General features: G+C 36.9%; 6 protein-coding genes, 1 non-coding gene and 1 pseudogene across 9 annotated transcripts; 3 read left to right on the top strand and 5 right to left on the bottom strand.

The window, feature by feature from the left end:
• The first annotated feature begins 547 nt into the window (after window positions 1-547).
• Window positions 548-2,904, top strand: LOC106427060 (PTI1-like tyrosine-protein kinase 1). Of its 2 annotated transcripts, none has more exons than XM_048743498.1 (8): window positions 548-673; window positions 1,098-1,232; window positions 1,318-1,571; window positions 1,653-1,779; window positions 1,861-2,134; window positions 2,217-2,349; window positions 2,447-2,533; window positions 2,633-2,904. In XM_048743498.1, the coding sequence occupies exons 2-8, from the start codon at window positions 1,133-1,135 to the stop codon at window positions 2,756-2,758; spliced, it is 1,101 nt and encodes a 366-aa protein (XP_048599455.1). In that variant the 5' UTR covers window positions 548-673; window positions 1,098-1,132; the 3' UTR covers window positions 2,759-2,904. The 2 variants fall into 2 exon arrangements, with proteins under 2 accessions (XP_048599455.1, XP_048599454.1); XM_048743497.1 differs by having other exon boundaries at window positions 1,315-1,571.
• Window positions 2,905-2,951: 47 nt separating this feature from the next.
• LOC106427061 (oxygen-evolving enhancer protein 2, chloroplastic) lies at window positions 2,952-4,358 on the bottom strand. Its single transcript, XM_013867793.3, has 4 exons — window positions 3,886-4,358; window positions 3,564-3,796; window positions 3,421-3,471; window positions 2,952-3,311 (listed from the first exon to the last, which is right to left on the bottom strand). The coding sequence occupies exons 1-4, from the start codon at window positions 4,337-4,339 to the stop codon at window positions 3,051-3,053; spliced, it is 999 nt and encodes a 332-aa protein (XP_013723247.2). The 5' UTR covers window positions 4,340-4,358; the 3' UTR covers window positions 2,952-3,050.
• Window positions 4,359-8,261: 3,903 nt separating this feature from the next.
• LOC106427030 (protein JASON-like) lies at window positions 8,262-10,785 on the top strand. 2 transcript variants are annotated; one of them, XM_048743495.1, is made up of 7 exons: window positions 8,262-8,505; window positions 8,723-8,771; window positions 8,866-8,948; window positions 9,285-9,508; window positions 9,633-10,380; window positions 10,485-10,576; window positions 10,649-10,785. In XM_048743495.1, the coding sequence occupies exons 1-7, from the start codon at window positions 8,341-8,343 to the stop codon at window positions 10,725-10,727; spliced, it is 1,440 nt and encodes a 479-aa protein (XP_048599452.1). In that variant the 5' UTR covers window positions 8,262-8,340; the 3' UTR covers window positions 10,728-10,785. The 2 variants fall into 2 exon arrangements, with proteins under 2 accessions (XP_048599452.1, XP_048599451.1); XM_048743494.1 differs by having other exon boundaries at window positions 8,263-8,505; window positions 8,857-8,948.
• Window positions 10,786-10,794: 9 nt separating this feature from the next.
• On the bottom strand, window positions 10,795-13,821 carry LOC106427016 (annotated as a pseudogene).
• Window positions 13,822-16,128: 2,307 nt separating this feature from the next.
• LOC106427011 (1-aminocyclopropane-1-carboxylate oxidase homolog 2-like) lies at window positions 16,129-17,687 on the bottom strand. The gene is made up of 3 exons (XM_013867743.3): window positions 17,050-17,687; window positions 16,646-16,967; window positions 16,129-16,559 (listed from the first exon to the last, which is right to left on the bottom strand). Exons 1-3 carry the CDS (start codon window positions 17,685-17,687, stop codon window positions 16,308-16,310), a joined length of 1,212 nt encoding a protein of 403 aa, XP_013723197.2. The 3' UTR covers window positions 16,129-16,307.
• On the bottom strand, window positions 17,616-19,333 carry LOC106427012 (1-aminocyclopropane-1-carboxylate oxidase homolog 1). The gene is made up of 3 exons (XM_013867744.3): window positions 18,758-19,333; window positions 18,183-18,504; window positions 17,616-18,112 (listed from the first exon to the last, which is right to left on the bottom strand). Exons 1-3 carry the CDS (start codon window positions 19,273-19,275, stop codon window positions 17,861-17,863), a joined length of 1,092 nt encoding a protein of 363 aa, XP_013723198.2. The 5' UTR covers window positions 19,276-19,333; the 3' UTR covers window positions 17,616-17,860.
• A 186-nt stretch (window positions 19,334-19,519) lies between these two features.
• On the bottom strand, window positions 19,520-19,592 carry TRNAA-AGC. Its single transcript has one exon. It is a non-coding gene; the product is annotated as a tRNA-Ala (tRNA).
• Window positions 19,593-19,719: 127 nt separating this feature from the next.
• On the top strand, window positions 19,720-27,045 carry LOC106427051 (anaphase-promoting complex subunit 5). Its single transcript, XM_013867780.3, has 20 exons — window positions 19,720-20,022; window positions 20,176-20,335; window positions 20,415-20,536; window positions 20,922-21,156; window positions 21,520-21,697; window positions 21,789-21,867; window positions 21,977-22,062; window positions 22,249-22,378; window positions 22,953-22,985; window positions 23,440-23,688; window positions 23,842-23,919; window positions 24,005-24,267; window positions 24,414-24,473; window positions 24,627-24,694; window positions 24,947-25,052; window positions 25,445-25,586; window positions 25,684-25,782; window positions 26,037-26,301; window positions 26,405-26,472; window positions 26,687-27,045. Exons 1-20 carry the CDS (start codon window positions 19,852-19,854, stop codon window positions 26,837-26,839), a joined length of 2,745 nt encoding a protein of 914 aa, XP_013723234.2. The 5' UTR covers window positions 19,720-19,851; the 3' UTR covers window positions 26,840-27,045.
• Window positions 27,046-27,085: the final 40 nt, after the last annotated feature.

Raw genomic sequence — 27,085 nt, 5'->3', positions numbered from 1 at the left:
ATTTGATATTGGTTTTCGGATATCTCTTAAGAACCATTCAAGTATATATGCCAAATCTAATAGATTATGAAACTTTGATTTTTGGGTCGATTCCGAGTCAGATTTTTTGGATACGAATATTTTTCTTGACTAATTATGTTAGGTAACTACTAAGAAAATATAATATGTTGCAAATTTTAAAAATAAAGTTTAAAAATAATTTTTGATATACATATGACATATAATTATGCAATTTGACATATTTAATATAGTTACCAAAAATTATATTAAATTAAATTAATACTAAATTAATATTTTACAATAAAATAAAACAAAAAATATACCCGCCCTTTTAAGGGCGGGTCAAAATCTAGTTTGGTGATTAAAATTGAAACTTTATAAGTAAAGAAAAAAAGAAGTAAAATAAGTTTTGAAATGATAAGAGAAAGAAACAAACAAACAAACAAAGGTGAGGAGAAAGAGAAAAAGGCGCGTTTTTAAGGTGTCTCAACTCAATAAAGGCAAAAAGGGAAACGAAAACGCACAAAAAAGGCTCTTTTATTTTTCTTGTTCGTCGTCTCCATCAAGCAAGCCTCTCTCTCTCTCTCCTTCTCTGGAGGAGACGATCATCGTACGCAAGGAATCCTAGAGAGGGATTGAGAGGGACAGCGAGTTTTGTTGGTGACGCACGGAGGTTAGATACAGGGAACGCATTCTCTCTCTCTCTCTCTCTAGATTCATGCTTTCTAATCGTGGATGCATCTATCTTCCCTTGCGTTTCTCTCTTAGATTACGTTTGCGTTGTTTGAGCAGATCCTCATCCTGGATTTTGTTTCGGATTTCTAAAAAATGTTGTGCATTCTCATCTTTGATTATTGCATGTAGAGGATACAACAGATGTTCAGATCAATCAATGTATTGTATTAGGTGGCTGCTGCTGGATCATGTGCCTTTGATTGAGAATTTTTGTTATTTGATAAATTTTTTTCGAAATTGCATTGTTCTCTATCCTCCCATAGAATGTGCTCACTAGAGAGGTTTATTAGGTGATAAGATAGTAGATACTTCCGCTCCTATCTTTTATGCATCCAATATTCAGTTTCCTTCATCTGTTTCAGGAGCCAAAAAAAAAAAAAAAGAGGTTGTGGAAAGGATGAGGATGTGCAAGTGGATGTGCTGTACCTGTCAAATTCAAGACTCTCATGAAGAGGAACATTTGAAATCTTCTCACCAGCATCATCATCATTCTGATGGTAATGTTTCCTTCTTCTCCACCTTTTTTTCTTTTCTTCTCTCTATTTACGCACGGTTGTTAATAGAGGCTTTGTATTGTGGCAGCAAATCACAAGAATCCTAAACCACCAGCTCTTGCAAAGCCTGAGGTGCGCAAGGAACCTCTTCCCATCGAGGTTCCTGCCTTGTCCTTGGATGAGGTCAAGCAAAAGACTGATAATTTCGGATCCAAGTCTCTCATTGGTGAAGGCTCTTACGGAAGAGTGTACTACGGCACATTGAATGATGGCGTAGCTGTTGCTCTCAAGAAACTTGATGCCGCACCTGAAGCCGAATCAGACGCCGAGTTCTTGAGTCAGGTTATTTAATCTTCTTTCATCTTTTTTCCATAAAGTGTGTGTTGACTACATCTTCTTTCAACTTGCTATGTTAATTCTTAGGTCTCCATGGTGTCTAGACTGAAGCATGAGAATCTCGTTCAATTGCTTGGTTTTTGTGTTGATGGAAAGCTCCGCGTCCTTGCTTATGAGTTTGCAACTATGGGATCGTTGCATGACGTCTTGCATGGTAAGAATAACCTTCTTCTACTTTAAGCTTCTCTACTTACTTCACTTGCTAAAATAGACTCCCTGATTTGTGCGATTACAGGTAGGAAGGGAGTGCAAGGAGCACAGCCAGGTCCAACACTTGACTGGACAACGAGGGTTAAAATAGCAGTTGAGGCAGCTAGGGGTTTGGAATACCTTCATGAGAAGTCTCAGCCTCCTGTGATCCACAGAGACATAAGATCTAGCAATATTCTTCTTTTTGAAGACTACAGACCAAAGATTGCTGATTTCAATCTCTCAAACCAATCGCCTGATAACGCTGCTCGTCTTCACTCTACCAGAGTCTTGGGAACTTTTGGTTATCATGCTCCTGAGTATTGTTTCTTGTAACCATTTTTTGGTTTTGTGTGCGTATAAAATGTCTTAAGAAGCAGCTAATCTTTTCCCCATGTGCAGATACGCAATGACTGGACAATTAACGCAGAAGAGTGATGTGTACAGCTTTGGGGTTGTACTTCTAGAACTTCTTACAGGGAGGAAACCAGTTGATAATAACATGCCTCGTGGTCAACAGAGTCTTGTCACCTGGGTGAGTGTATACGCTGCTCCAAATCTGGACCATTCTTCTTTTAAAAAAATAAAATAAATAATATGTTGTCCTGCCTTACAATTTGATGTTATATTAGGCGACACCAAGACTCAGTGAAGATAAAGTCAAAGAGTGCATTGATCCAAAGTTAAATGCGGAATACCCTCCAAAAGCAGTTGCTAAGGTACCTGTCTCTCTCACATTCTCTCTTCATGATGCCTTGGATCATTTGAAAGACTTGGTATATATAAATCAAACTAATATGTAAATGTGGCAAATGCAGCTAGCAGCGGTGGCAGCATTGTGTGTGCAATACGAAGCTGAGTTTAGACCAAATATGAGCATAGTTGTGAAGGCGCTACAGCCTCTTCTCAAACCTCCTCCACCTGCAGCAGCTCCATCTTCTTGAATCTTTTCTTTTCATTTTGCAAACTATCAGCATCTGTAATCACTACTGCCCTTGCCAATATATGAATGGAGTGGTAACTATAAAGATGATATTATTATGTTTCATTTGATGATTGATTATACAAATGAATCTACCGAATTCAATTCCTTTTTATAGAGTCTGTTGATAGCAAAGATAAGCATCATCATCTTGATAGTTTCTCAAAAGCTTAGTTTCATTATCCTTTTTTTACAAGAGACAAATGAAGAAAGAAAGCAATGCATTGTTCTGTTCTGTTGGTGTTGCTTTACATTTAAGCAACACTGAAAGAAGTGGCTGCTTTCTCGACAAATTTGTTGGCTCCCTTGAACCACCTCTTGTCTCCAGCTTGTGCTTTGCAGATGTAAAGCTTGCCTCCGTTCACGGTGGCTGTGATCAGCTGATGCTTACCACCTTCGTCTCCATCGGCGGTTCTTGTCAACACGGACAAGTAGTAGTATGGTTTCCCACCAACGTCCGAAACATTTGTCTCCAGAATGTTTGCTGTTGCCACTGCATTGTTGTCAAAGCCTCCCTGCCAGAATCCACACAAACTGTTATGTACTCACTAATCCAAGATTCAGACATAAGGTAGCAGTTTCATTCTCATATTGTATTCTCTAACAGATGCAAGGGAAGTTTACCTCAGAGGCAGTCTCACCGAAGTAAGCTTGTTTCCCTAGGAGGTAGTTGACCTGAAGAAGGACCCAAGATTTGAAATCATCATTCAATTTATTTGACTTTAGTTCATAAATGATCGCTGAAGATGTTATGTGAGTAAAGAGACCTGAGAGAGGAACTCTTCAGGAGAGCCGTAATCAGTGATGGACTTCTTGTCGGTAGGAGTGACCATGACATTGAGATTGCTAGTAGCATCGAAGTTGTCTTCGTACCTAAGGACTTGTCCTGGATACTCTACCTCTCTGCTTGGGTTCCATTTTGCTGGCACCTGCACTTGGAATCCATCTCCACTGTATGGCGTGAAGTCTGTGTTTTTCTTTGGCTTCCCAAACACATTTGCTGCAAACCAATAAAAGAGAGAGAACCCACACCACTATGATCTTGTTGGTCCGAAAATGAAACGATCTAAAAGGTTTGTGTTTCTTTACCAGCTTCACCGTAGGCGGCATCGGCGGGAGACACTTTGGAACCAACGGCGGCGGCGCCGACGAGGAGTGTGAGAGCGAGACGGCGAGAGACGGCGGAGTTATCGTCTTCATGAGGCTGTTGGGCTTTGCACACTATCTGGACGGGTTTGGAGAGTGAAACGTAGCGCTGGGATGGGGAAGAAGATGATGATCGTGCAGCGGAGGAGGCCAATGCGCTCTGATGTAGGAAACACGCGCTGTACGCCATTTTCTCTCTCTTAAGCTCTGGCTGGTTGAGTTGTGATGAAGGTGGTTTTTTGAGGATTGTCGAGTGTGATAATGCATCAAGAGTGAAGATGATTGGCTGGTTTTGGATATTAGAGGATCTCTCTCTTGATGTCCGGATAAGGTTGTTGTGGTCTTGTAAGGTGCCACGTGTCAAATACACTTTGTTCTTGTTCCACGTCAGATTCATAACCCTTCAGTCTGTTTACTCTAAACTAGGGCTGTTCGATATGACAAAACCGAACCGTACCGAACCAAACCAAACCGAAATAGATAATATGATTTAGATTTGGTATATACCATACAAACCGAATAGATATGATTTAAAAAAAACGTAAGATTTGGATATGGTTCGGTATATAACTGATAAAACCAAGTAAACCGAATAAAACCGATCAAAAAATAGAAACATGTAAATATATATATTATAATGACGTATGAAAATCATAAGTTAATTTTTTGCTAATAATTATTACCATATTTTTTACAGTAATAAAAAATTCCTGATTTGTAAAATAATTGAACTATAATTAAATAACAATTCATCGCAAACATGCTTCTTATTTTCTTAGTCTTCTTTTGATCTTTTTGCTTTAATTTAGCATTGACTAAATTGAAATAGAGATTATAAATTTGATGATAACAATTAATGGAAATTCTTCACAACTTTTTTTATCTATAAACAAATAGAGTTTCGTGTTTAATAGAAGAAACATGACTTTGATGAACGCTAAATATGAAAGAATAGAAAAACTTTTCTTTTGTGCTTCGTGCTTCTGTTTTATTTTTATTTTTTTATTTTTATTATCAAAATTTTGAGCTTTGCTTTTAATTATAGATTTGATTATTTTATTAGATGATAGAAATATTTTTTATTTTTATTTTTTTATTTAAACTTATAATATTTTTTAATAAATGAATGTGTTGACAAAATAAAGAATTATTTTTTGGGTACAAAACCGAATTAACCGAAAACCGACGGTATATAAACCGAAACAAACCGAAGTAAATATGGATTTAGAATGGTAGTTGTATTTTACTAACCGAAATACCGAAAAAACGAACCGAAACTGAACCGATATCCGGATTGAACACCGCTAACCCACTCCAAGATAATCTTCTATCTGCTAACACTTGTCAATAAGGATTTTGCTTCTCTAATTACATTGGTTTATCATTAAGGATGTAACATTATATTCTGATAACTGTTTAAACAACAAGAGCACAAGTAAGAATGGCACAAAAGCAAAATCTACGAAACATCCAACTAAACAAAAGTAACCCTGAACAAAAATTTAACAAAACCGTTGAGATTTCAAATATGTTATATCACTTGTAGATAAACAATGGCCATTCAAACAACAAAGTGGGATGGGCAATCTCTCACTTCTCTTCTGCTTTTTGGTCCCTGCGAGTTAACAACTTCATGGCTTTAATTCCTTGGTTATTCTCCACTGACATGATCGGAAGGCATGTTCTCTCTCCTCAAACAAATCAGACTTTGTCTCTGTTGACACCTCATTCTCTGTTTCTTACCCATTCATGCAGCTTCGGTAAGACCACTGTTTATATGTTGTTCATCCCCACTAGTAGAAGGCACATGCTCTTCCATGTCATTACCGGAACTTGAGTTGTCCGCTAATTTGCGCCTTTTGGTTCTTCATTGTTTTTTTTTTTCCAGGTTTGTTAGCCGCTGAAGCAGCTTCCACTGGAGCAGTGTTTTCAATAGTTGCATGTTGGGAAAACAAAATTAATCTCAGTTTTTTATGTAAAAGTATAACTTTTAGAATGAAAAAATACAACTCCTAAAATTAGTAATTGTAAAAAATAATTTATTAAGATATTATGAATATTTTTAAATTGTCACATTCACTATACGGTAAGAAGAAATTCCATAGGTTACCCACATACATGCATTTTAATATATGAACTAAATTTCGATCCGCACAACCGCGCAGATTTTTATTTTTATTTATTTTTATATAAATATTTTGTTTTCAATTATAAATTTGTATATATATTATAATATATATGTCTATCAATCTTTAAAACATAATAAGTTTACGGTATATTTTTTTCATTGAATAGATTGTTTCAAACTTTCACATGTATTTGTATCTTCTTCTATATATATATTTTGGATTATTCTTTCATTATTAAAATTGTAACTATATATATAAAGATTAGTAAAATAATGTTTATTGTCATATTCAAAGATATTATAACATTTCACAAATTTAGAAAGTTTTTTAAAAATTAAACATTTCACTTCATAGATTTATATTATCGAGTAAATAATTAACCATTTAGTTTTTCTTTAATTTTTAAAATAAACTATATAGTTTTAAATTTGTAACGATTAATCATTGTTAGATAATATGATTTTTGTTATTTAAAAAAAATCTTTATAATTTAAAAGTTAACATCGACAAATATTTAAATAATTAACATATGGAAGTATAGTATTACAACATTATATTAAATCTATTTATTTACATTATCTATAAATTTATTGAATCATCTATTGTTTAAATCGAATTATTGATAGTCCAATAAAAATTTATGGTATACCCAAATTTTAAATGATAAGATTAGAGATTAAATGTAACATGACTTTCTAGGAATATATACATTAGATCTATTTTTTTTTAAAATCACACATGAATCAAGATTGTGACTTCTGTTTTAATATATAAGATGCTTATTTTCATGACCTTTTGTTGGTGACTTTTCAGAACAAAATGTGCTGTAACCGTCAACAATCTAGAAAATAAACAAATGCATTACAAAAACAATTTCAAGTACACGCTTGATCCTCTTTAAACAAAAGATGATTAGTTTTAGTCACCTAAATGTAACAAACGTTTCACTTTTACAAATTTACTCACAATAAAACCATCCATGTTTGTATATCCACTTACGCTTAAACACGTTCATGAAGTTTTTATGCCAAATAATAAATCTTTTCAAAAAAAACATGCATGTGCTTTTGCAGTACGTTAAGTAACTGAGTTTATGAACATCACAATTTCAGAACAATCAAATGCAACAATATGGATCATGAAGGCACACTTAACAAATACCGTACGTTTAGGCAACTATAATCATTTTATTTACGTTAATTACATGAATTAAACGCTATAATGACTCTCATTTCACATGTAAAACTAACTTTTGTAATTTCTATAGTGAAATTTATATAAAACCATAATCTAGTTTTATTTTTATTCAACCTTGATACTTTATTAGAGAATTCAAAAAAAAAAAGATTAACTTTGATCCATGCTTGTTTTAGATTGGTATTAGATCAATTCACTAACTGATTTCTTCTACCTCTGTTTTTTATATCTTAAAGTGATTTTTTATGGAGAAAATCAGAAATCTATCTTCGATAATTATTTTATAGTGTGTTGATTTGTATTATTGTTGTTACCAGCACTAAAAACTTACACACAAATAACCATCATCACCCATGTATATATATAGATGTCCATTGTATCCTTTTGATCACACCTTTTCATTTGTGTCTTTTTAAAAACAACTAGTCATTTGTGTCCTTATAATTGCACATTTTCATTTGCATCTTTTCACTTAATGGACATGAAAATGAGATATTCATGGAAATTATTTTGAAAATGAAAAACATATTTTAGATAAAAGATAACATCTTAAAAATTTATAAAAAAATATGATAAAAACATATTGTTATACCTTTTAAAATATTGAAAAGATACAGTTTTATGAAAAGATACATCTTTATATATTTTAACAATTTTCTTAAAAAGTGCAATATTTAGGTTGAAAACATAATTTTTTGACATTAATTGAGATTGCTATTATTAGTAGATTAATTAATTAATTTAAAGAAAAAAAGAGGAAGAAGAAGAAGAAAAACTCCTAAATGGGCCTTTAAAAAGCCCATAATAGAAATGCTCCAAATCAAATGTATACGTGGGAGAGTCAAATCGGGTAATTAATCTTTCACACGCGTCTGGTTGATACGTTTTTGTTTTGTGATCGGGAAGACCCGCGCGCACCTGATAGTTCCCTCGCAGGGTTTGATTTTCAAATTACTATAAAGAAACGGCTCTCTCACATTTTCTGCGTGTTTCTCGGGAAAATCATCCACTCATAATTGAAAAAGTACTTGTACGTTTCTCTCTGATTCGCCCCTTGAAGAAATCAAATGATATGAGACGGCTGCTGATGAAGCGAAACCTATCTCTCTTGTGGCTGTTGATGAAGCGAAACCTAAGTGTATTGTGCAGATTCGTGCTCAGATTTATCAAGATATCAGCTTGTAGAGTCATGGCTTGCTTTCTCTACTGCTTCCGCGGCAGAGACGACCGATCCAAAGTAATTCCTCTCGCTTTTCGCATCTTTTCTTTGCATGATCGAGTCCCTTTAGGTGTTTATTCTAGCTGCTTAAGTGATCGTATATGAAATGAAATAGATTCTTCATAGATAGATCCACAGTGCTTCGTTTGATCGTTGAGTTGATGCATCCTCGTTTCTTTGCTTTTCTTGACTAGAATTTCATTTACTAACATCGTTTCTTTTTATTTATCTTCAGAAAGGTGAGGACTCGCAGAATCATTTATCCGCCTTGTTTCGGCCTGAAGGTAAACATCTTTTTGATGTTGTTGATCAGGTTTGCCTTTGTGTAATTCTTGCTAATAGAAGGGTGCTTGTTCTTGATTTTTTAAGAGAAAGCAGCTTCTTCAAATTCTTCGCCTTGCCTTGACAAAGAAAGATTTGATTTGGATTCTATACATATTGACAAAGGCCTAAGGGATGAGGTATGGTTGTATTAGAAGCCTTATGATTGTGTATTTCTTTTATGACGATCAAGATTTGTGCCCTTTTTTTTTTAAGTACTACAGCTCTTCCTTCGTAATGAGAAGATGGGGTCTTTAGCTTTGTTTCAACAAATAATGTGCTGTAGATTCTTCACGTGTTTCCTTGCATTAGTGCTTGCAGTTAGTTGAGTTTTTTTAATGAGAATGCAGAGACTATTTCAGAAACTGAAATTCAGAAAATCCTTTCTCTGCATATATCATTAGAATCTGATTGTGCATTCCTTCAAGAGTTCATTCTGAGAATCTAACCATCTGTTTTTACTTGTGGAATCCTAGGCGCGGTTTCTTAAAGCTTGCGGCACTATACCGGAGACGCCTATTGAAATTAGGAAAGCGTCCCAAAAACTGACTAGTCCTCAACATTCTGGACCTTCCCATTTCCACTCATGGATATCCAGTAGCTCTGCGCTCGGGTTTCATGTGGATGAATCTCCAACCCCCATCAAAGCTTGTGAAGATGTGGGAAGACCATCATTTACTTCTGAGCAAACACCAAGCAGGTAAAGTACTAGAGGTTACTTTGTTGACATTTTGCCTTCTTGCGGTATGCTTAATAGAATTAGCATAGTCTCTTTATAAGTGGCCTAGTTTCTATGCTAACATCATTCCCTTTCTTCATATTAGTTGTGTAATCGATGTCCGGGAGAATGCAAGGATCACGTCTGCTTTTAATGATGCTGATGAGGTAGAAAACATTGGCACTGCAGTCAAGGGTGAGTTGGATAGATCTGCCAGGCCAATGCTCACAGCTGGAAAGACAAAGTCGGTGCGGTTTGAATGTGATCTTGAGCAGTCTCAGTCTTCTAATTCTTCCCAGAATAGCAGTTCAAGAAAGCCCCAGATGGGTGGCAAAGTTAGTTTTATACTGAGCTCGCCTAATCCAACTCCATTGAAGCTATCTGATGCGATGCAAACTCCCGGAACCATATATCCTGCAAACATGGAATCAGCAGGAAAGGGAAGAAGGCCTAGAATCAGATCACAGTTTGTGCATTCAGTTTCCAATCTAATGGAGAATGCATCCCTATATAAGGCCCAGGATGATTCACATGGGAGCCTAGAACAAGCTAAATGGCAGGATTACAAAGAGCAGATAGATGGTGAAACTCCCACTTCAGCAACTCATGGGGAGAAGGTGGAAGAAAACTCGTATGAGAAACTGTCCAAGTTTGAGGCAAGCTTTTCTCCTTGGCTAAACCCGATCAACAAAGACTGTAACGAAATGACACCTGGAGTCAATGCCATAACACCAGGTGACAAGCCTATCATTGGATTGGTTGCTACTCATTGGGATGAGGATGAGGAAACTGAGATTTTACCCAAATGGTGGGATGGGAATGGGATCCCAAACACGACAACCAAATACAAGGAGGTATCATTACTCGTGTTCAGTCTTCTGCTTTCTAGGCTGTTTTGATTCCGATACTATTCAGGAAACTATACATAAATGAGATGTTACATTCTTACATTATGCAGGATCAGAAAGTGAGTTGGCATGCAACACCATTCGAGGTGAGATTGGAGAAAGTGCTCTCGGAAGAAGGTGGTGAGAGTTTATTCCCTCGAAGGTACTAACCTTAAATCTCAACGAAACTACCTAGGAGAAGATATAAGCAACCTTATAAATGTGTATGATGTAGGAAACTTGAAGTGATGGAAGATGAAGAAGACTCAGACATATCGCAGTTACAGCAGCAACCCAGCTCGGTAGATACCTGATACTTGGCCCTCGTACAGAACAGTGTTACTTAGATAGGGCTATCATGAGATTCATGAGTAATGAAGATACTCTTAATCCCGGCTATTATTGAACTTTATAAGATTTTTAGAGTAAAAGTATAAACAGTGATGTTTATGAACCTCTTGAGAATTCTCATACTTTTCTAAAGTAATTTTAATCTGCAAACGTAGATATGATCACACATATTTTCATGTTGAATATATGTGAGAAAATGGTAAGCTCACCATGTTCATATTTTAAAATGGAGCAAATCAGAGGTTCCATCAAGTCCTTTGGCACTGCGGTGAAGAGCAAACTCCTTAACAGTGATCTCTCTGTACTTTGGAGGGTTATCTTCAGACACAAGCTCTCTTATTGGTCCGTAAATTCTAGGATTCGGTCTAATGCCGGTTGTGAAGAAACAGGCGACTGAGACTCTAGCTTTTGTAGCTCTGTTTGCCAAGACTCTATGCTCCGAACTGATGAACTTGTCGTTTGTTATAAGCTGCATGCATCAAACCACCCACCAAATAAAAACTTTGAACCAATAGGAAGATTTTGAGCAATAGGCATTGACTGTGAACAAGAACTTGCCTGCAAAAGGTCTCCAACGTTGATGATGATGCACCAGGAACAGGAGGAACATCAAACCAGTACCCTTCACGCAGAACTTGAAGCCCTTCGATCTGATCCGGAAGAAGGACGGTAAGGAAAGAACTGTCACTGTGTTTACTTGCGCCTAAAGTTAGGTCAGGCTCTGGACAGGGCGGGTAGTAATGGCAGAGCATGCGCAAGCCCTTGGAGCAATCAATCTCCTTGAGGTGATTAGGATTCAACCCTAGAGCTTCTGATAAAAGCTCAAATAGAAACTCCCCCAGACACAATGCTTGCTTTGAGTATTCCAACATAACATCCCTGAAACACATTTCACCATATGAATTACATAGAGAGATTACACAAATCAAATCATCGTTATGTTAAGAGTAAATGAGGCCATGTTACCTACAAAACGCTGGCAGGTCATGTGGTTTGGGAGGATTTGGAGCCATGTAACAAGAGAAAGTGTCTCTCCAACTCGCAGCTGATGAAGTGTAGAGATCGAAGTTACTTGTATACACAAACTCTCTCCTAAAATCTCGGCTGTAGAATTGTTTCTTCACTTCAGGGGCTTGCTCGTTAAACCTGCGAACTCCATCTTTCATTCTCTCCAAAAGATCGAGTGAAGAAACCCCACTTCTCTGCTGCGTCTCTAATCCCATCAACCGTATTCTTGAGCTTACTCTCGTCCTTGAAGACTCGTCCTTCGAGATCTATCGTTGGGATGGTCGTGAGATGTAGCAAGTCAGAGGAAGGCGGCTTGGGGTTTGCTAAGTTGGAAGGCGAGTCGTGGAAGCTGTGTTATTCCAGCGTCGACGAGTCCTTTCACACCTGCCTTCCTCTCGTCGAAAGCTTTAAGCTCACTGATACGATCCAATGCAGCAATCTTCGTCGTCTCCATAGTGTTCGTTAAAAAAAAACTTATTTTATTGTCTTGGATTTACAGCAAACCACTGGTTATAGATTATCATCGATAGACATGTGACCACTTGTTACAGAAAAATCACTGACCATAGATTGTAATAAGTTTGATAGAAAATAAACGGTTTGTGACAGTTTCTGCCCCACTGGTTTTTAATTAAACAAGACTTTATTACAGGGAAACCAAAGTCCTATACGCATCCTTATTAAACATAAACGTGCATGTGCATCCTTATTAAAACATAAACGTGCAATCTTTAGATCTTGAGATACAGTAATCCATAGGTACCATCGAATCCTTTGGATCTGTAGAACTTTGAATACTCTGTAATAGTGGTGTCTCTATATATGGTAGGGTTTTGTTCAGACAAAAGCTCTTTGAATGATAGGTCCATAAACTCGAGGATTTGCCATCAAATACGAACTGAAGAAGCACGCCACTGAGATACGCGGTCCAGCTCCGTTGGCTAAAACACGATGCTCCACGCTTATGAACTTGCCGTTTGTAATAAGCGCGCTGCATAAATGCCCCAATAAGATTAAAACATTGATCAAGCAAAAAAAAAGAAGTTTAGTTAGTTATCCTGGAGAAGGTCTCCAACGTTGACTACAAGAGCTCCAGGGACAGTAGGAACATCAACCCAGTATTGATCATGGAGAACTTGTAGCCCTCCGACTTGTTCTTGAAGAACACTAGAAAAAAAAACTATGTCGATAGCATGTTGTTAGAGTACGTTTTACTAAACTGCTATTGTAAATGATTAAGAAATTTTCGTATTATATAGTAGCTTTAGACAATAGAATCGAATAATTAATGTTATTCTGAAAACTAAGTGAGAAGAAAGATAAAATCACTAATTCTGCTAATACTTAGCGGAGAGTTAGACTTACACACAAAGACATTTTTTAAACGATTTCATTATTGCTATCCAAGACAAATAATAGCATTTTTCTAATGCTAAGAAAATCAATTTGAACTCTTAAACCCTAAACATGGTTTTAAACCCTAAACTCTAAAGACAACCCTTAAAATTCTAATTTTTTCATATTATAACTTCAAATTTTAAAATTAAACTCAAAATATAATTTTCTTAATCTTAGACTATAATTTTCTAAGCACAAATCTTTAATTTATAATCAAACTCTATCCTAAATCCTAACTTCAAACACAAACAATAGATTCAATACTCTAAACAAAGTTTCAAATCTAAATTATTAAAAAATTAACTACAAATTTTATATCTAGTTTTCAAATTTATTATTTTTCAACTTTAATCCAAAACTAGATACAGACCCGCGCTGTGCGCGGATATTGTTTTTGTAAATTTTTATTAGAATTATTCATATTAGTCATGGGCATTTGGTTTATGGTTTCGGTTCCATGGTTCGATTTTAGAGATCCATTCGGATTTTTAGAAAATTTGATTTTATTCCGGTTCTTTTTTTTTTGTTTTCAGTTTGGATAACAAAATTCAAAATCAGCTAATATCCGAGATAATTTTAGATTCTATTTGGTTCCGGTAATGTTCCATTTTTCTGTTAATTTGATTTAAAAATCATAAAATTTGGGTATTTTATATTATTAAATATCAGTTTTTTTGGTTCTCGGATAAAAAAAATTGGATAATTCAGTGACGTTTATATTTTGATAAAAATATTCTGGTGATTCAGATTTTTGTGTATTTTGTTTTTAAATAATATTTTTAAATTATTTGAGATTAGATTATTTCATTTTGAGTTTTTATTTATAATATACTTCTTCTTTACCATTTACGTTTTTGGAGAACTCCTTATAATTTTATTTTGTTTTGTTGTTAAGACTTGTCATGAATATATGCACACATTTGGTTGTTTTTCTTTTCTTTTTAATTTAATCAAACAAATATAAACACCTTTGGGCCATATGATCAACTTGATAGACGTAATAGACCCATTAATTTGGAAGGAATTAGATTTTTAGTCTAATGAAATTGGTCCATTAGTTACAGAAGACCAAGAAAAACAAAATAAAGCCCAAAGTTAATTTTTTTCCGGGAAGGTGAACAACTTTAACGTGTCGGAAAAAAAAACTTAACAACTTTACTTTCTTGGTCTTCTCTGTCGGTGATATCGTCCTCGTAATCGTCTTCTCGATAACAACAAACAAAATTTGTTGAATCTACCCCCGTTTGCTGATGAGAAATTCAAAATCGTTCACTCTATCATCTTCACAATCGATCTACTGTCATTAAGGTAGGATTGTTTTTGTCTGTATACTATCATATTAAACGATCAGGGTTATAAAACCTCCAAATCGGATTGGTATCTTGATCTGATAGATCTTTATACTCTATTTGTAGATCGAGCATGACTATGACCTTTCAAGGCATGACTATAGAAAATATGAGGCGAAGGAAGATGTTTTATAGTGATTTGGTTATAAAATAAGGTTTAATGGTATTGATAAAAATATTGTGAATTCAAAAACAAAAAGAGATCTATAGCATATTCCGATTTTCATATTTTTTAGGAGCTGTTAAAGGTAGTTTAGATATTCAGTTTTTGTTTGCAAGTCACGTTAGATTAATGTATTGTGAAGATATTCTGAATTCCATAAATGAAATATATTTATAGCATATTCCGGTTTTCATATTTTATAGGATTTTTTTGCAAGACACGTTAGTTTAGATTTGATAAAATCTCCCTATTGATGTGGTTAGAGTATTTTAGTTTACGATTTATAATCTAAAAATATCTGAATAAAACCGTTGATATGACTGGAAGTGTTTAATTCAAATTTTGGTTTTAATAGATCAAACTAAACATATGTAATATAAACAGTGACCATGATCAAAACTCTATATGAGAGTAGCTTGTATGCAATGTATATTGTTGTTTTAAATTTTTTTTTCACCTATTGGAATGTTCTGTACGTTGAAAGATGAACCAAATAACTCATAATCTGACATTAAAGTTATTATATCTAATAATATATCGTGCAAGTTTGGATGGTTTTGTACGATAGAGTTTGGTTTAATTAAAGTCAACGGGTTATGTTATTTATTTAACATATCATTTAATTTCGGAAGGGCTTAGTATATTATATGTTGGTCTAGTTAAAGTGAACCAGTTATGTTATTTAATCAGCATGTATATAGTTATTATGATAACAAATTTATACGGCTCCAATATATAAGGTAGTCTAGTAAGGAAACTGAAAGAGTCCAAAATTTAAAATGAACTTTCTTGGGTAGATAAAAAAATAGGACTCTGTTTTAATAGATTTAGATACTAAACGTTAACCCTAAACCTCTTGTTCCAACATCCAAACCTTAAATTACAAAACTAAACTTTACTTTTAATCATAATTTTTTTTATAAACCATAAAATCTGAATTTAAGCCTACAGTCAGGTCTGGTAGGACACGGAGGGTAATAATGGCCTAGCAGCAGCAATGAATTGGTGCAGTCCATGTCCTTGAGGTGATTAGTGTTTAACCCTAGAGCTTCTGAGAGAAGCTGGAATAGCATTTTACCCACTTTCATCACTTCCTTTGAGTATTCAATCATCACCTCTCTAACAAAATCTCCCACCAAAAAAACAAACACATCAAAGACACGTTTTATTCATTTGTTGAATTCTTACAATAGAGACAGAGATTCCGACATATGCTTAGTTTATTCCCTCGAAGGTACTAACCTTAAATCTCAACTAGCCTAGGAGAAGAGACACGCGACTTATAAAATGTGTGTGATACATAAACTTGAAGTGATGGAGAATGAAGAAAGACTCGGACATATCGAAGATTCAGCATTGAGTGAAAACCAAGCTCGGTAGTTTCCTTCTGAAACTTGGCCCTCGTACAGAACAGTGATACTTACGTACGGATATCATGATTCCGGCTTTTATTGAACTTCATAAGATTTTTTTTTTTTAGAGTAAAAAGTATAAACAGTGATGTTTATAAACCTTCCTCAGCACTCTTTTGATAATTTTCTCAAAAGTAATTATAATCTACAAACGTAGACATGATTTACATATCCATGTTGAATAAAAAAAATAGTAAGCTCACCATGTTCTCCTCATATTTTAAAATGGAGCAAATTAGATCCGTCAAGTCCTTTGGCATCGCGGTGAGCAGCCAACTCCTTAACGGTGATCTCTCTGTACTTCGGAGGGTTATTTTCAGACACAAGCTCTCTAATTGGTCCGTATATTCTAGGATTCGGTCTAATGCCGGTTGTGAAGAAACAGCCGACCGAGACTCTAGCTTTTGTAGCTCTGTTTGCCAACACTCTGTGTTCTGAACTGATGAACTTGTCGTTTGTTACAAGCTGCATCAGACCAACCAAAACAACTTTGTTACGAGCCGAGACAAATCTGAACAGAAGGCACTGATTGATTGTGAACAAAAACTTGCCTGCAGAAGGTCTCCGACGTTGATGATGAGTGCACCGGGAACAGGAGGAACATCGAACCAGTACCCTTCACGGAGAACTTGAAGCCCTTCGATCTGATCTGGAAGGAGGACAGTAAGAAAAGCGATGTCGCTGTGTTTAGTGGTGCCTAAAGTTAGGTCAGGCTCAGGACAGGGTGGGTAGTAATGGCAGAGCATGCGCAAGCCCTTGGAGCAATCAATGTCCTTGAGGTGATTAGGGTTCAAGCCTAGAGCTTCTGATATAAGCTCAAACAGAAACTCTCCCAAACTCATCGCTTGCTTTGAGTATTCCAACATTACATCCCTGAAAACACTTTTCACCATATGAACGAACACAAGAGAGATTATATGCCATCAGGTTAAAAGTAAATGAAGTCATGTTGTACCTACAGATCGCTGGCAGATCTTGTGGTTTGGGAGGATTTGGAGCCATGTAACAAGAGAAAGTGTCTCTCCAACATGCAGCTGATGAAGTGTAGAGATCGAAGTTACTTGTATACACAAACTCTCTCCTAAAATCTCGGCTGTAGTATTGTTTCTTCACTTCAGGGGCTTGCTCGTTAAACCTTCGAACTCCATCTTTCATCCTCTCCAAAAGATCGAGGGGAACGCCATGGTTGACCACCTGGAAGAAACCCCACTTCTCTGCTGCGTCTCTAATCCCATCAACCGTATTCTTTCGCTTAGTCTCGTCCTCGAAGACTCGTCCTTCGAGATCTATCGTTGGGATGGTCGTGAGATGTAGCAAGTCAGAGGAAGGCGGCTTGGGGTTTGCTAAGTTGGAAGGTGAGTCGTGGAAGATGCGTGGAAGCTGTGTTATTCCGGCGTCGACGAGTCCTTTCACACCTGTCTTCGTCTCGTCGAAAGCTTTAAGCTCACTGATACGATCGAATGAACCAATCTTGGTCGTCTCCATAGAGTTCTTTGTGTTTAAAAAAATAATAGAACAATCTGATACAAAAGAAAAACTTATTGTTTTTTTTTTCCTTGAATTTACAGCAAAACCACTGGTTATAGATATCATTGATAGACATGTGACCACTTGCTACATAAAAGTCACTGACCATAGATAATATTGTAATAAGTTTGATAGAAAATGAACGGTTTGTGACAGTTTCTGGCCCACTCTCTCACAGTCTTATTAAACAAAAAGCTATTACAGGGTACGCATCATTATTAAATTCCAACGTGCATTCTTTAGATCTTGAGGTATAGTAGTCCAGAGGTACCATCGAAACCTTTGGATCTGTAGAACTTTGAATACTCTGTAATGGTGGTGTCTCTATATATGGGTGGGTTTTCTTCCGACAAAAGCTCTTTGATAGGCCCATAAACTCTAGGATTAGCCATCAAATACGAACTGAAGAAGCACGCCACTGAGATACGAGGTCCAGCTCCATTCGCCAAAACACGATGCTCCACGCTTATGAACTTTCCGTTTGTAATAAGCTGCACATATGCCCCTAATAAGATTAAAACAATTGATCAAACTAAAAAAAAGGTAGTTTAGTTAGTTAACCTGGAGAAGGTCTCCAACGTTGATGACAAGAGCTCCAGGGACAGGAGGAACATCAACCCAGTATTGGTCATGGAGAACTTGTAGCCCTCCTACATTGTCTTGAAGAAGCACCGTGAGAAAAGAGTTGTCCGAGTGTTTGGTTAAGCCTAAAGTAAGGTCTGGTTGAGGACACGGTGGGTAATAATGGCCTAGTAGCAGCAATGAGTTGGTGCAATCCATGTCCTTGAGGTGATTAGTGTTTAATCCTAGAGCTTCTGAGAGAAGCTCAAAAAGCATTTTACCTACTTTCATCACTTCCTTTGAGTATTCAATCATCACCTCCCTAACAAATTCTCCCACCAAAAAAAACACAAAAACATTAAAGATACGTCTTATTCATTTGTTGAGTTCTTGTAATGGAGACAGAGATTCCGACATATGCTTAGTATGGTCTTAATCTCCTTCCTTTATGAAAACCATAGCGCTTAATTCAATTTTTTTTTCAGAAGTCTAAAAATGAATCTATCTATGATCGTCTACTATTTGATTGTTACCGTTTTATTTTATATCTGATTAAAACAAGTTTCGAATCATACCCACAAGCGGCTGGCAAGTCCTCCGGTCTAGGAGGATCTGGAGCCGTATAGCAACCGAGTGTATCTCTCCAGTTAGCAGCCGGTGAGCTATACAGATCGAAGTTGCTACTGTAAACCAACTTATTACTTGGATCTCGAGAGTAGAACCCTTTCCTCACCTCCGGGTCTAGCTCGTGAAACTCACGAACCCCTTCTTTCATCCTTTCCATCACATCGAGTGGGATACCGTGATTGATCACCTGGAAGAAGCCCCATCTCTCAGCCGCGTCTCCGATCTTCTCCACCAAGCTCCGGCGCGAGGTAGAGTCGGTGCTGCCTCCTTGGAGATCGATCGTTGGGATAGTGAACTGCGACGAGGAAGGTGGTGTTGGGGTTTTTATAGTAGCCGGAGGTGCACGGAAGATGGCGGGAATCTCGGAGATACCGGCCTCGACGAGGCCTTTCACGCCGGTCTTTGTCTCGTCGAATGCTTTCAGCTGAACTGAACGATCCAATGCAACAGTGGCCTTCGACTCCATTGTTTTTTTTTTCTCGTTTATGCAAAGATAATGATTGCAGAGATTAACTAACAGTTTCTTCTTAAAAGTTAAAACTTGTGAAATGTTCAAAGTCAACGACCAAGTTAGGTTTGAAAATGAAAATTAAACGTGATTCACGTGACCATGTGGGAGGAACAAGGAAAAATAAATACAAATTAATAATGAGGCCTAATGAAAAATAGTTTACAAAAAAAAAAATCGGATAATAACATAAAATAAAAAGTGGAGATGCGGGGTATCGATCCCCGTACCTCTCGCATGCTAAGCGAGCGCTCTACCATCTGAGCTACATCCCCGTCGTTGTTAGTATAGTTGTAAATTTATATTTTATAGCGGTTTAACACACGGCCTCTAGGTAACCGATGCTCTTAACCGGACGGCATGAAAGAACCGGTTCTCAAAGATTTTTGTTAATTCATTTCAAACCTTTCCCGGTGACAGACTCGAGTCAAAACTTCAAAATAAGTAAATCCCCCCCCAGTGACCTAATCCCGTCTGCTTCTCGGAGGAAATAACCGGCGAGAGAGAGATTGTATTTTACCGGCGGCGACAGAGATGGCTGGATTAACGAGAACAGCGGGCGCTTTTGCTGTGACTCCGCACAAGATCTCCGTTTGCATTCTCCTGCAATTATACGCGCCCTCTGCTCAGATGTCTCTCCCCTTCCCTTTCTCTTCCATTTCTCAGCACAACCGCCTCGGCCTCTACTTGCTCTCTCTCACCAAGGTTCCGCCCTTCGTTTTCTCTTCGAAAATCGCATTACCTCATACATTCTCTTATACTCGGAGCTTACGCTGCTCTATCGACTTTATTTCATATACATCTTGTGTTAACGATTTCAAGGCTCATAATTGAACTGACCAGACTTATCGATTGCAGTCTTGCGATGATATATTTGAGCCGAAGCTGGAAGATCTCATCAACCAGTTGAGGGAGGTTGGGGAAGACATGGATGCGTGGCTCACTGACCATTTAACTAATAGATTTTCCTCTCTGACTTCACCAGATGACCTATTGAACTTCTTTAATGACATGCGAGGTTAGCTCTGCTCGTTTCCTCTAAGAGTCTGTTTTCATCATGTTTGAGTCTTATTAGTTATCAAATCTTTTGTATGTAGGAATACTCGGGAGCCTTGATTCAGGAGCTGCGCAAGATGATCAGATTATTTTGGATCCGAATAGTAACTTGGGAATGTTCGTTCGTCGTTGCATTTTGGCGTTTAACCTTTTGTCGTTCGAGGTATTGTTGCTTTCTACGTTTTTATTGTTCTTGTTTGATTGTTGAGACTAATGTCTACTTCTTCTATTCGACTTAAGATCCTAAAGGAAGTGTTTGGTGTTGAGGTTTTGGGTTAACAACTCGGATTCGATAGCTGTATATTTGTCTAGGCTAAGATTTAAAACGTGTCTCAGTTATAATATGTGATTTAACATAAAAGATCTAATGGCAGAACTCTGACAGACCTGATTGAAGTGTACCATTCTATCTGTAATGTTCTGAATGAATATAACCAAAGCTCCTGATTTCTCTCCCTTTTCATATTCATTTTCCGTCTACTGTCTTTAGGCTACTGAAACAAAAAGTGAATGTCTGAAAGAACCATTTATATGTGAATCCTTTGCAGGGAGTTTGTCATCTCTTTACAAGCATTGAAGTCTACTGCAGAGAAGCCCATTCAAGCTCTGCTCAGTATGATGAATCTAATGATAACCTGGAGTCGTTAATACAGCATGATCAGATGGATATGGAGAAATATATAATGGATAAAGCAACCGAAGAAGTAGAGCTACAGAAAAATGCTAGTGGAAGGGTCCCTTTTCACCTTCATACGCCGGAAGCACTTTTCAAAGTGACAGAAGGTATCCCTTTTGATTCACTCATTTGTGCTCAAATTAAACTTAAAGTTTCTCAGAGTCTCAGGTGCTTGAAAATATTGGGGAAATATAGTTTGGCTGTAATTTAAATGTCGTTTTCCGCGTATCTTTTTGTTAACATGTTTGTACTGATGCATTACCCTCAATGGTAGGATCAAAGTTAACGTGTATCATATTATTCTTGGATGTTTGTGGAGTGTTTGTATGATACCTTATATATTTTCATTTTTGTTTAAAATTGGGCTTCTGAAGATATATCCCTTCCTTAAAGTAGAAACAATATACTCAAAAAATAAATTTTGGGGTATTTCATTCGTATGTAACGCGCAGAACAAATGAAACATGCAGGTTTGCTAGTAACCAGGAAGGAAAAATCAAGAACCAACACAAAGAAAGCAGAGGCTACTCAACTTGCCTGTGCCTCCTCAAGTACAGTTGATGATACTCTGGTTGATGAGTCATTATTCCTTCGGACAAATTATCAGATACAAGGCTTTTTAATGGAGCAGGCTGATGCAATTGAAACGTAAAGTCTCTATTTCATTAGTATTTGATATATTTCTGTCAAAAGTATTGCTAATATTTTTGACTTTCATCTCCTTATAATATGATGCCAGCCATGGAAGTTCATTGTCTTCAAGTTCGATTGAAAGTTTCCTTCAGAAGCTTCAAAATTTAGCCCCTGAGTTGCATCGTGTAATGTCTTGCTTTTTTAATATTTTCCTTTGCAGTGGATTCAGAAGCTATTAATTATTTGATTCCTTTGATATTCTGGCATGTTATTGACGGCATTGCAATGATGCAGGTTCACTTTTTGCGTTACTTGAATAAACTTCACAGCGACGACTATTTTGCTGCTTTGGAAAATCTTCTCCGTTACTTTGATTACAGGTAATCTGTACTCTTAGCTTTTTTCCGCTACTTCATATCAATTTATGATAATAATTATAATATGATGGAGGCTTTTATCGCTTGCGTGTGACTCCTGTAAATATCCAGTTGTGTTTGCCTGTTATATATGTGGCACTAGGAACTGTTTTCCAAGTATGAGCTGATCCATGTTCCATTGTCTAAAAGTGCAGGGACTGAGGGATTTGACCTTGTTCTTCCTTCAACTGGTTGCAGCATGTATGGAAGGTACGAGATTGCTTTGTTATGTTTGGGAATGATGCATTTCCGCTTTGGGCATCCTAATCTGGCTTTAGAGGTGAGCATTAATTTCTCCCAATAGCTTCCATTGCTAAAGACTTGTTCTAACATATCCTGCCTAGTAGACCAAGTCGTACATTGGGTAGTTCATAGTTTACTGGGCCGTTGGTAAGGCTAATAGTAAGTGATGCTCATTTGTTATGTATCTTGAATGTGATAACCTCACACCCTTACTTTGATAGATTACTTGAAAATATTAATGAGCTACTTAGATCATCTTCTGTGTATATACATATTTTACTTGAGAAATTTCAAAATTTTCCCATATAATCAGTGATGTGTTTGAGGTGAGGCAGTCTTTTGCAAGTTTTTACTTGACGTTTCTCTTTCTTATGGTGTCTTAGCCTTAGTATATTCGTCTACACACTTGTGAGCTCGGTTTGGGTAAATAAAGAAGCAACACTAACCTTCTTCACACGTCACTGTGAATTTAGTAACTGTTAGACTTGCTATCTTAACTTAATTTTTTTTTTTCGAATCTTAACTTCATATTTATAAATGATTCACTAGACATGATATTGGGCCTTACCGTTGTTTCGTTTGCTCATAATATGGTTTCTCCTTAATCGCAGGTTTTGACTGAAGCTGTGCGTGTATCCCAACAGGTATATGTTCGTTTTATTCATCTATTGTTAGCTCTATTTATAGTATATTATGTAGAAAGTGGTGCGTTTGATAAATTCCTGCAGGACGTGTATTTTTATTAAAGTTTCTATAAGCTGAATATTGAGCTATTTTAATCTATTCGTATATCACTAAGTTCTGTAAGCGATTTAGGACTCTTAACACCAGTTATGTTTAGATTTCCAAATTTATTGCACTGACTCTTAATATACTCCCATATTTACGTACTGATTTCTAGGTGGTCCAATGGGGGCAGTCTAGTCTTAGCAGATATAAAATTTGTTGTATTAGGTACATGCTAGAAGGATCACATTGCTATTAATTGGGTCGAATATGCATTCACATGAGCAACATTAACAGCTTATGCTGTTTGAAAAAACTGTTGTTCAAGCTTTAGTTCATTTGTGGTATTTAAGACGTTTATTGATACTGCAGCATAGCAATGATACTTGTCTAGCCTATACACTAGCAGCAATGAGCAACTTGTTATCAGAAATGGGCATTGCAAGTACCACCAGTGTTCTTGGATCCTCGTACTCACCCGTCACCAGCACTGCGTCTTTATTATCTGTACAACAAAGGGTGTACATTCTCCTGAAAGAGTCTTTGAGGAGAGCTGATACACTAAAGTTAAGACGCTTAGTGGCTTCTAATCATCTTGCGATGGCTAAGTTTGAGTTGATGGTTAGTCCACGACTTTAACATTCAAATTATCTATTTGTTTTTTTTTTGCTCTGCTTCTCTGATAATTGTCAACTTGCAAGAAAAAGTTCATATCTTAGTTTTTCTAATCTTTGGTATAAGCTAAATCAGAAAAGTTATTTTGTTGTTGTACAGCATGTGCAAAGGCCTCTGCTTTCGTTTGGTCCCAAAGCTTCTGTGCGTCATAAAACTTGTCCAGTTAGTGTCTGCAAGGTACTGAATATACTAATTATTATGCTAAGAGTGAAATATCCATATCATGTTTTGAGGTCTAACCAGTCCTTAAACTCTATGGCAGGAGATAAGACTAGGTGCACACCTACTTAGTGACTTTTCTGCTGAAAGCTCTACAATGACAATTGATGGTTCATTAAGCTCAGTTTGGCTCAAAGACTTGCAAAAACCATGGGGTCAACCTGTGTTTTCTCAGGAATCTGGTTCTAGAAAGAGTTCGACTTTCTTCCAGTTCTGTGATCATTTGGTCTCGATTCCTGGATCTGTATCACAAATAATAGGCGCTTCTTATTTACTACGGGCAACTTCATGGGAGTTATATGGCAGGTAAAATTGATCACCGCTCAAACCCTTGATGCTGACGAACTCATAACTCATACATTCCATTTGCTGACATTACCTTTCGAGCAAGTAACCTTAGGAACTTGATCTGTTAATTTACTGTAATTTATTAATCCATTTGTTTTTGGTAGCGCTCCTATGGCTCGGATGAATACCTTGGTGTATGCAACTTTATTCGGTGATTCTTCGAGGTAATTTTCCTTAAAAGTTAAAATATCACTTGCTTGTATCACTTGCTTGTTATACTCTCATCCCCTTTCCCTCTTCCCTTTCAGCTCTTATCTTTTCTAGAACGATCTCTTACATTCGTTTTGCGTGATTTTATATATTTCTTGCATCTATAGTTCATCTGACGCAGAGCTAGCATACTTGAAGCTCATTCAACATTTGGCACTATATAAGGGATACAAAGGTTAGATTCTGTGCGCAAGGTCATGAACACCTATTTTACGTACCTGTCATTCAATTTTGAACGAACCTATACAAAAGTACCTTGATGCTTATTCAATAAGTTATACCTGAATATTATGTTTTTCTAAAAGGAATGACACGTCAGTGTACAAAGATCTTAACTTTTTGCTCATTTTCCTGATTAAGTTTATTAAGATCTTACTCCATTTTTCCCCCTACATTGGCCTCTTTTCTGAAACAAATGCTATTGCAGATGCCTTTGCTGCTGTTAAGATTGCGGAGGAAAAGTTCTTAACCGTATCAAAATCAAAAATATTGTTGCTCAAGTTGCAGCTACTACATGAACATGCCTTGCATCGGTAAGGTTCCCAGTCCTATACATGCCACTTCTCTTGTTAAATTATGTCTCCTAGTCCAGATAAGCTTCATGGATACAAGAAAGAAAGGGGGTGTCTAACCAACTTAGTAATTCTGTCCTGGAGTTTCACTATTATACATCACTCATGAAGTCTAAAGAATATGCTTCTGTTTGATAATTTGCTTAAACAACCTCAGAAAACCTGCGAAGTTGATTCATTTGCCTGCCCTCTGTGATCACTTAGTGTATTGTCTGAAGTTTATGTAGGTAGATTCAAATTCTTTGAAAATGTGTAAAACATTCGTTGGGAAAATAGAATGTGAACAGAAAGCTCTCTTTTGTACTGAATTTATTCTCTTAAATCAGCCATTCTAACTTTGTTAAATCCATTAGTGGGAATCTAAAGCTAGCTCAACGAATGTGCAACGAGCTAGGAGGCTTGGCATCAACCACCATTGGCGTAGACATGGAGCTGAAAGTAGAAGCAAGTCTTCGTGAAGCTAGGACGTTGCTTGCAGCAAAACAGTATAGCCAGGTTTGTTCAAAATCCTTGCTGACCATCTGTTTTGTTTTCCATGAGCTATGCTTTGTTACTGTATCGTCATTTTGCTTTGTTACTACGTTCTCTACAGGCAGCAAATGTGGCACACTCCCTCTTCTGTACGTGCCACAAATTCAATTTGCAAATCGAAAAGGCCTCTGTTCTTCTTCTGCTTGCAGAGATCCATAAGGTATGTCATGGCACAAGAACTTGGTAGCTTGAAAGCGCACTGATTGGAATCGTATATTTCATTGAATATTTGTCACCTTACGACCTTGCAGTAGTTACATTTTTCTAGGTTTTGTTTTCCTCCCATGCATCCACTTCTTCTGAATGTTCTGTGTCTCTGCTGCTAAGTCATTGGACTACACATCGTTTTTTTCAATTATGTATAAGTTTTCTGACCCGCCTTTACCTTTCGATTCCCCTTTTTCTGGTTCTCAGAAGTCAGGAAATGCAGTCCTGGGTCTTCCGTATGCGCTGGCAAGCATCTCTTTTTGCCAGTCATTCAATTTGGATCTTCTCAAAGCATCAGCTACTCTCACGCTGGCCGAGCTTTGGCTTGGTCTTGGATCAAATCATGCCAAACGGGCGTTAGACCTTTTGCATGGGGCTTTCCCTATGATTCTCGGCCATGGAGGTCTGGAGTTACGTGCTCGAGCATACATTTTTGAAGCAAACTGCTATCTGTCTGACCCAAGCTTTTCAGGTAGCTTTTGTTGTCTTGTACTTGCTTTGGCTATATATAGTTCATTGTATTGGTTGCATGATCATAATTTTTGTATGAATTGGCTGTGAATATATTCCGCCAGTTTCCACAGATTCTGACACTGTCCTGGATTCTCTGAGGCAAGCTTCAGAAGAGCTTCAAGCTTTGGAGGTAACTTATGCCAATAAGAATGCTATGTAGCTTTTGTTTCAGAAACAAGCCTGAACTCTGTTCTATCGCCATATTGCATAAAAGATGCTACGCTGCTATTGGTTAAACTAGATCCAGCTTCGGTTTAGCTCATCGATGCATAATTTGTTTCGGATTCTAGTATATCGTGAATTACCGTCTGTTCACTTGCTAATCATTGCGTTTGTTGTGGCAGTACCATGAATTGGCAGCTGAAGCTTTTTATTTAATGGCGATGGTATACGACAAGGTGGGACAGCTTGAGGAGAGGGAAGAAGCTGCGACTTTGTTTAAGATGCATATAACAGCTCTCGAGAACCCTCAAGACGAGGAACCAAACATGGCGTGAGAGTTCGTGACCTTATTTAATAAGCTTATTGTGGAAAGCTTGTAACTTAACTTATGTTGTAACATGTTACTTAAGACTCGTTCTAGTGATTTGTAGCTTTACTTCGTTACTTACATAACTCTGAAAATGTAGGAAACTCTAGAAGCCAACAAGGGTGATTTGAGAAATTTTCTTATGTAATACGTAACATGATCTCTGTTTCTTTACGTAGTTGGTCAAATCGCTGAATCTGCCTCATCATCAATA

The sequence above is a fragment of the Brassica napus genome, chromosome A10 (assembly GCF_020379485.1).
Source record: "Brassica napus cultivar Da-Ae chromosome A10, Da-Ae, whole genome shotgun sequence".
Lineage (NCBI taxonomy): Eukaryota > Viridiplantae > Streptophyta > Magnoliopsida > Brassicales > Brassicaceae > Brassica > Brassica napus.
This window is presented reverse-complemented; position numbering and strand designations above follow the sequence as displayed.

Bases quoted from the DNA above. Each gene is read 5' to 3' on its own strand.
- LOC106427060 (XM_048743497.1), top strand. From the start codon at position 1,133: ATGAGGATGTGCAAGTGGATGTGCTGTACCTGTCAAATTCAAGACTCT. The intron at 1,572-1,652 runs GTTATTTAATCT...GTTAATTCTTAG, and splicing joins ACGCCGAGTTCTTGAGTCAG to GTCTCCATGGTGTCTAGACT. The intron at 2,135-2,216 runs GTATTGTTTCTT...CCCCATGTGCAG, and splicing joins TTTGGTTATCATGCTCCTGA to ATACGCAATGACTGGACAAT.
- LOC106427061 (XM_013867793.3), bottom strand. From the start codon at position 4,339: ATGAATCTGACGTGGAACAAGAACAAAGTGTATTTGACACGTGGCACC. The intron at 3,797-3,885 runs GTAAAGAAACAC...ATTGGTTTGCAG, and splicing joins TGCCGCCTACGGTGAAGCTG to CAAATGTGTTTGGGAAGCCA. The intron at 3,472-3,563 runs GTCTCTTTACTC...GTCCTTCTTCAG, and splicing joins CTGAAGAGTTCCTCTCTCAG to GTCAACTACCTCCTAGGGAA.
- LOC106427030 (XM_048743494.1), top strand. From the start codon at position 8,341: ATGAGACGGCTGCTGATGAAGCGAAACCTATCTCTCTTGTGGCTGTTG. The intron at 8,506-8,722 runs GTAATTCCTCTC...ATTTATCTTCAG, and splicing joins GCAGAGACGACCGATCCAAA to AAAGGTGAGGACTCGCAGAA. The intron at 8,949-9,284 runs GTATGGTTGTAT...GTGGAATCCTAG, and splicing joins ACAAAGGCCTAAGGGATGAG to GCGCGGTTTCTTAAAGCTTG.
- LOC106427011 (XM_013867743.3), bottom strand. From the start codon at position 17,687: ATGATATCTATAACCAGTGGTTTTGCTGTAAATTCAAGGAAAAAAAAA. The intron at 16,968-17,049 runs GTACAACATGAC...AAGTGTTTTCAG, and splicing joins GATCTGCCAGCGATCTGTAG to GGATGTAATGTTGGAATACT. The intron at 16,560-16,645 runs GCAAGTTTTTGT...GGTCTGATGCAG, and splicing joins ACGTCGGAGACCTTCTGCAG to CTTGTAACAAACGACAAGTT.
- LOC106427012 (XM_013867744.3), bottom strand. From the start codon at position 19,275: ATGGAGTCGAAGGCCACTGTTGCATTGGATCGTTCAGTTCAGCTGAAA. The intron at 18,505-18,757 runs GTATGATTCGAA...AGAATTTGTTAG, and splicing joins GACTTGCCAGCCGCTTGTGG to GGAGGTGATGATTGAATACT. The intron at 18,113-18,182 runs GTTAACTAACTA...GCATATGTGCAG, and splicing joins ACGTTGGAGACCTTCTCCAG to CTTATTACAAACGGAAAGTT.
- LOC106427051 (XM_013867780.3), top strand. From the start codon at position 19,852: ATGGCTGGATTAACGAGAACAGCGGGCGCTTTTGCTGTGACTCCGCAC. The intron at 25,053-25,444 runs GTAAGGTTCCCA...TAAATCCATTAG, and splicing joins CATGAACATGCCTTGCATCG to TGGGAATCTAAAGCTAGCTC. The intron at 26,473-26,686 runs GTAACTTATGCC...TTGTTGTGGCAG, and splicing joins AAGAGCTTCAAGCTTTGGAG to TACCATGAATTGGCAGCTGA.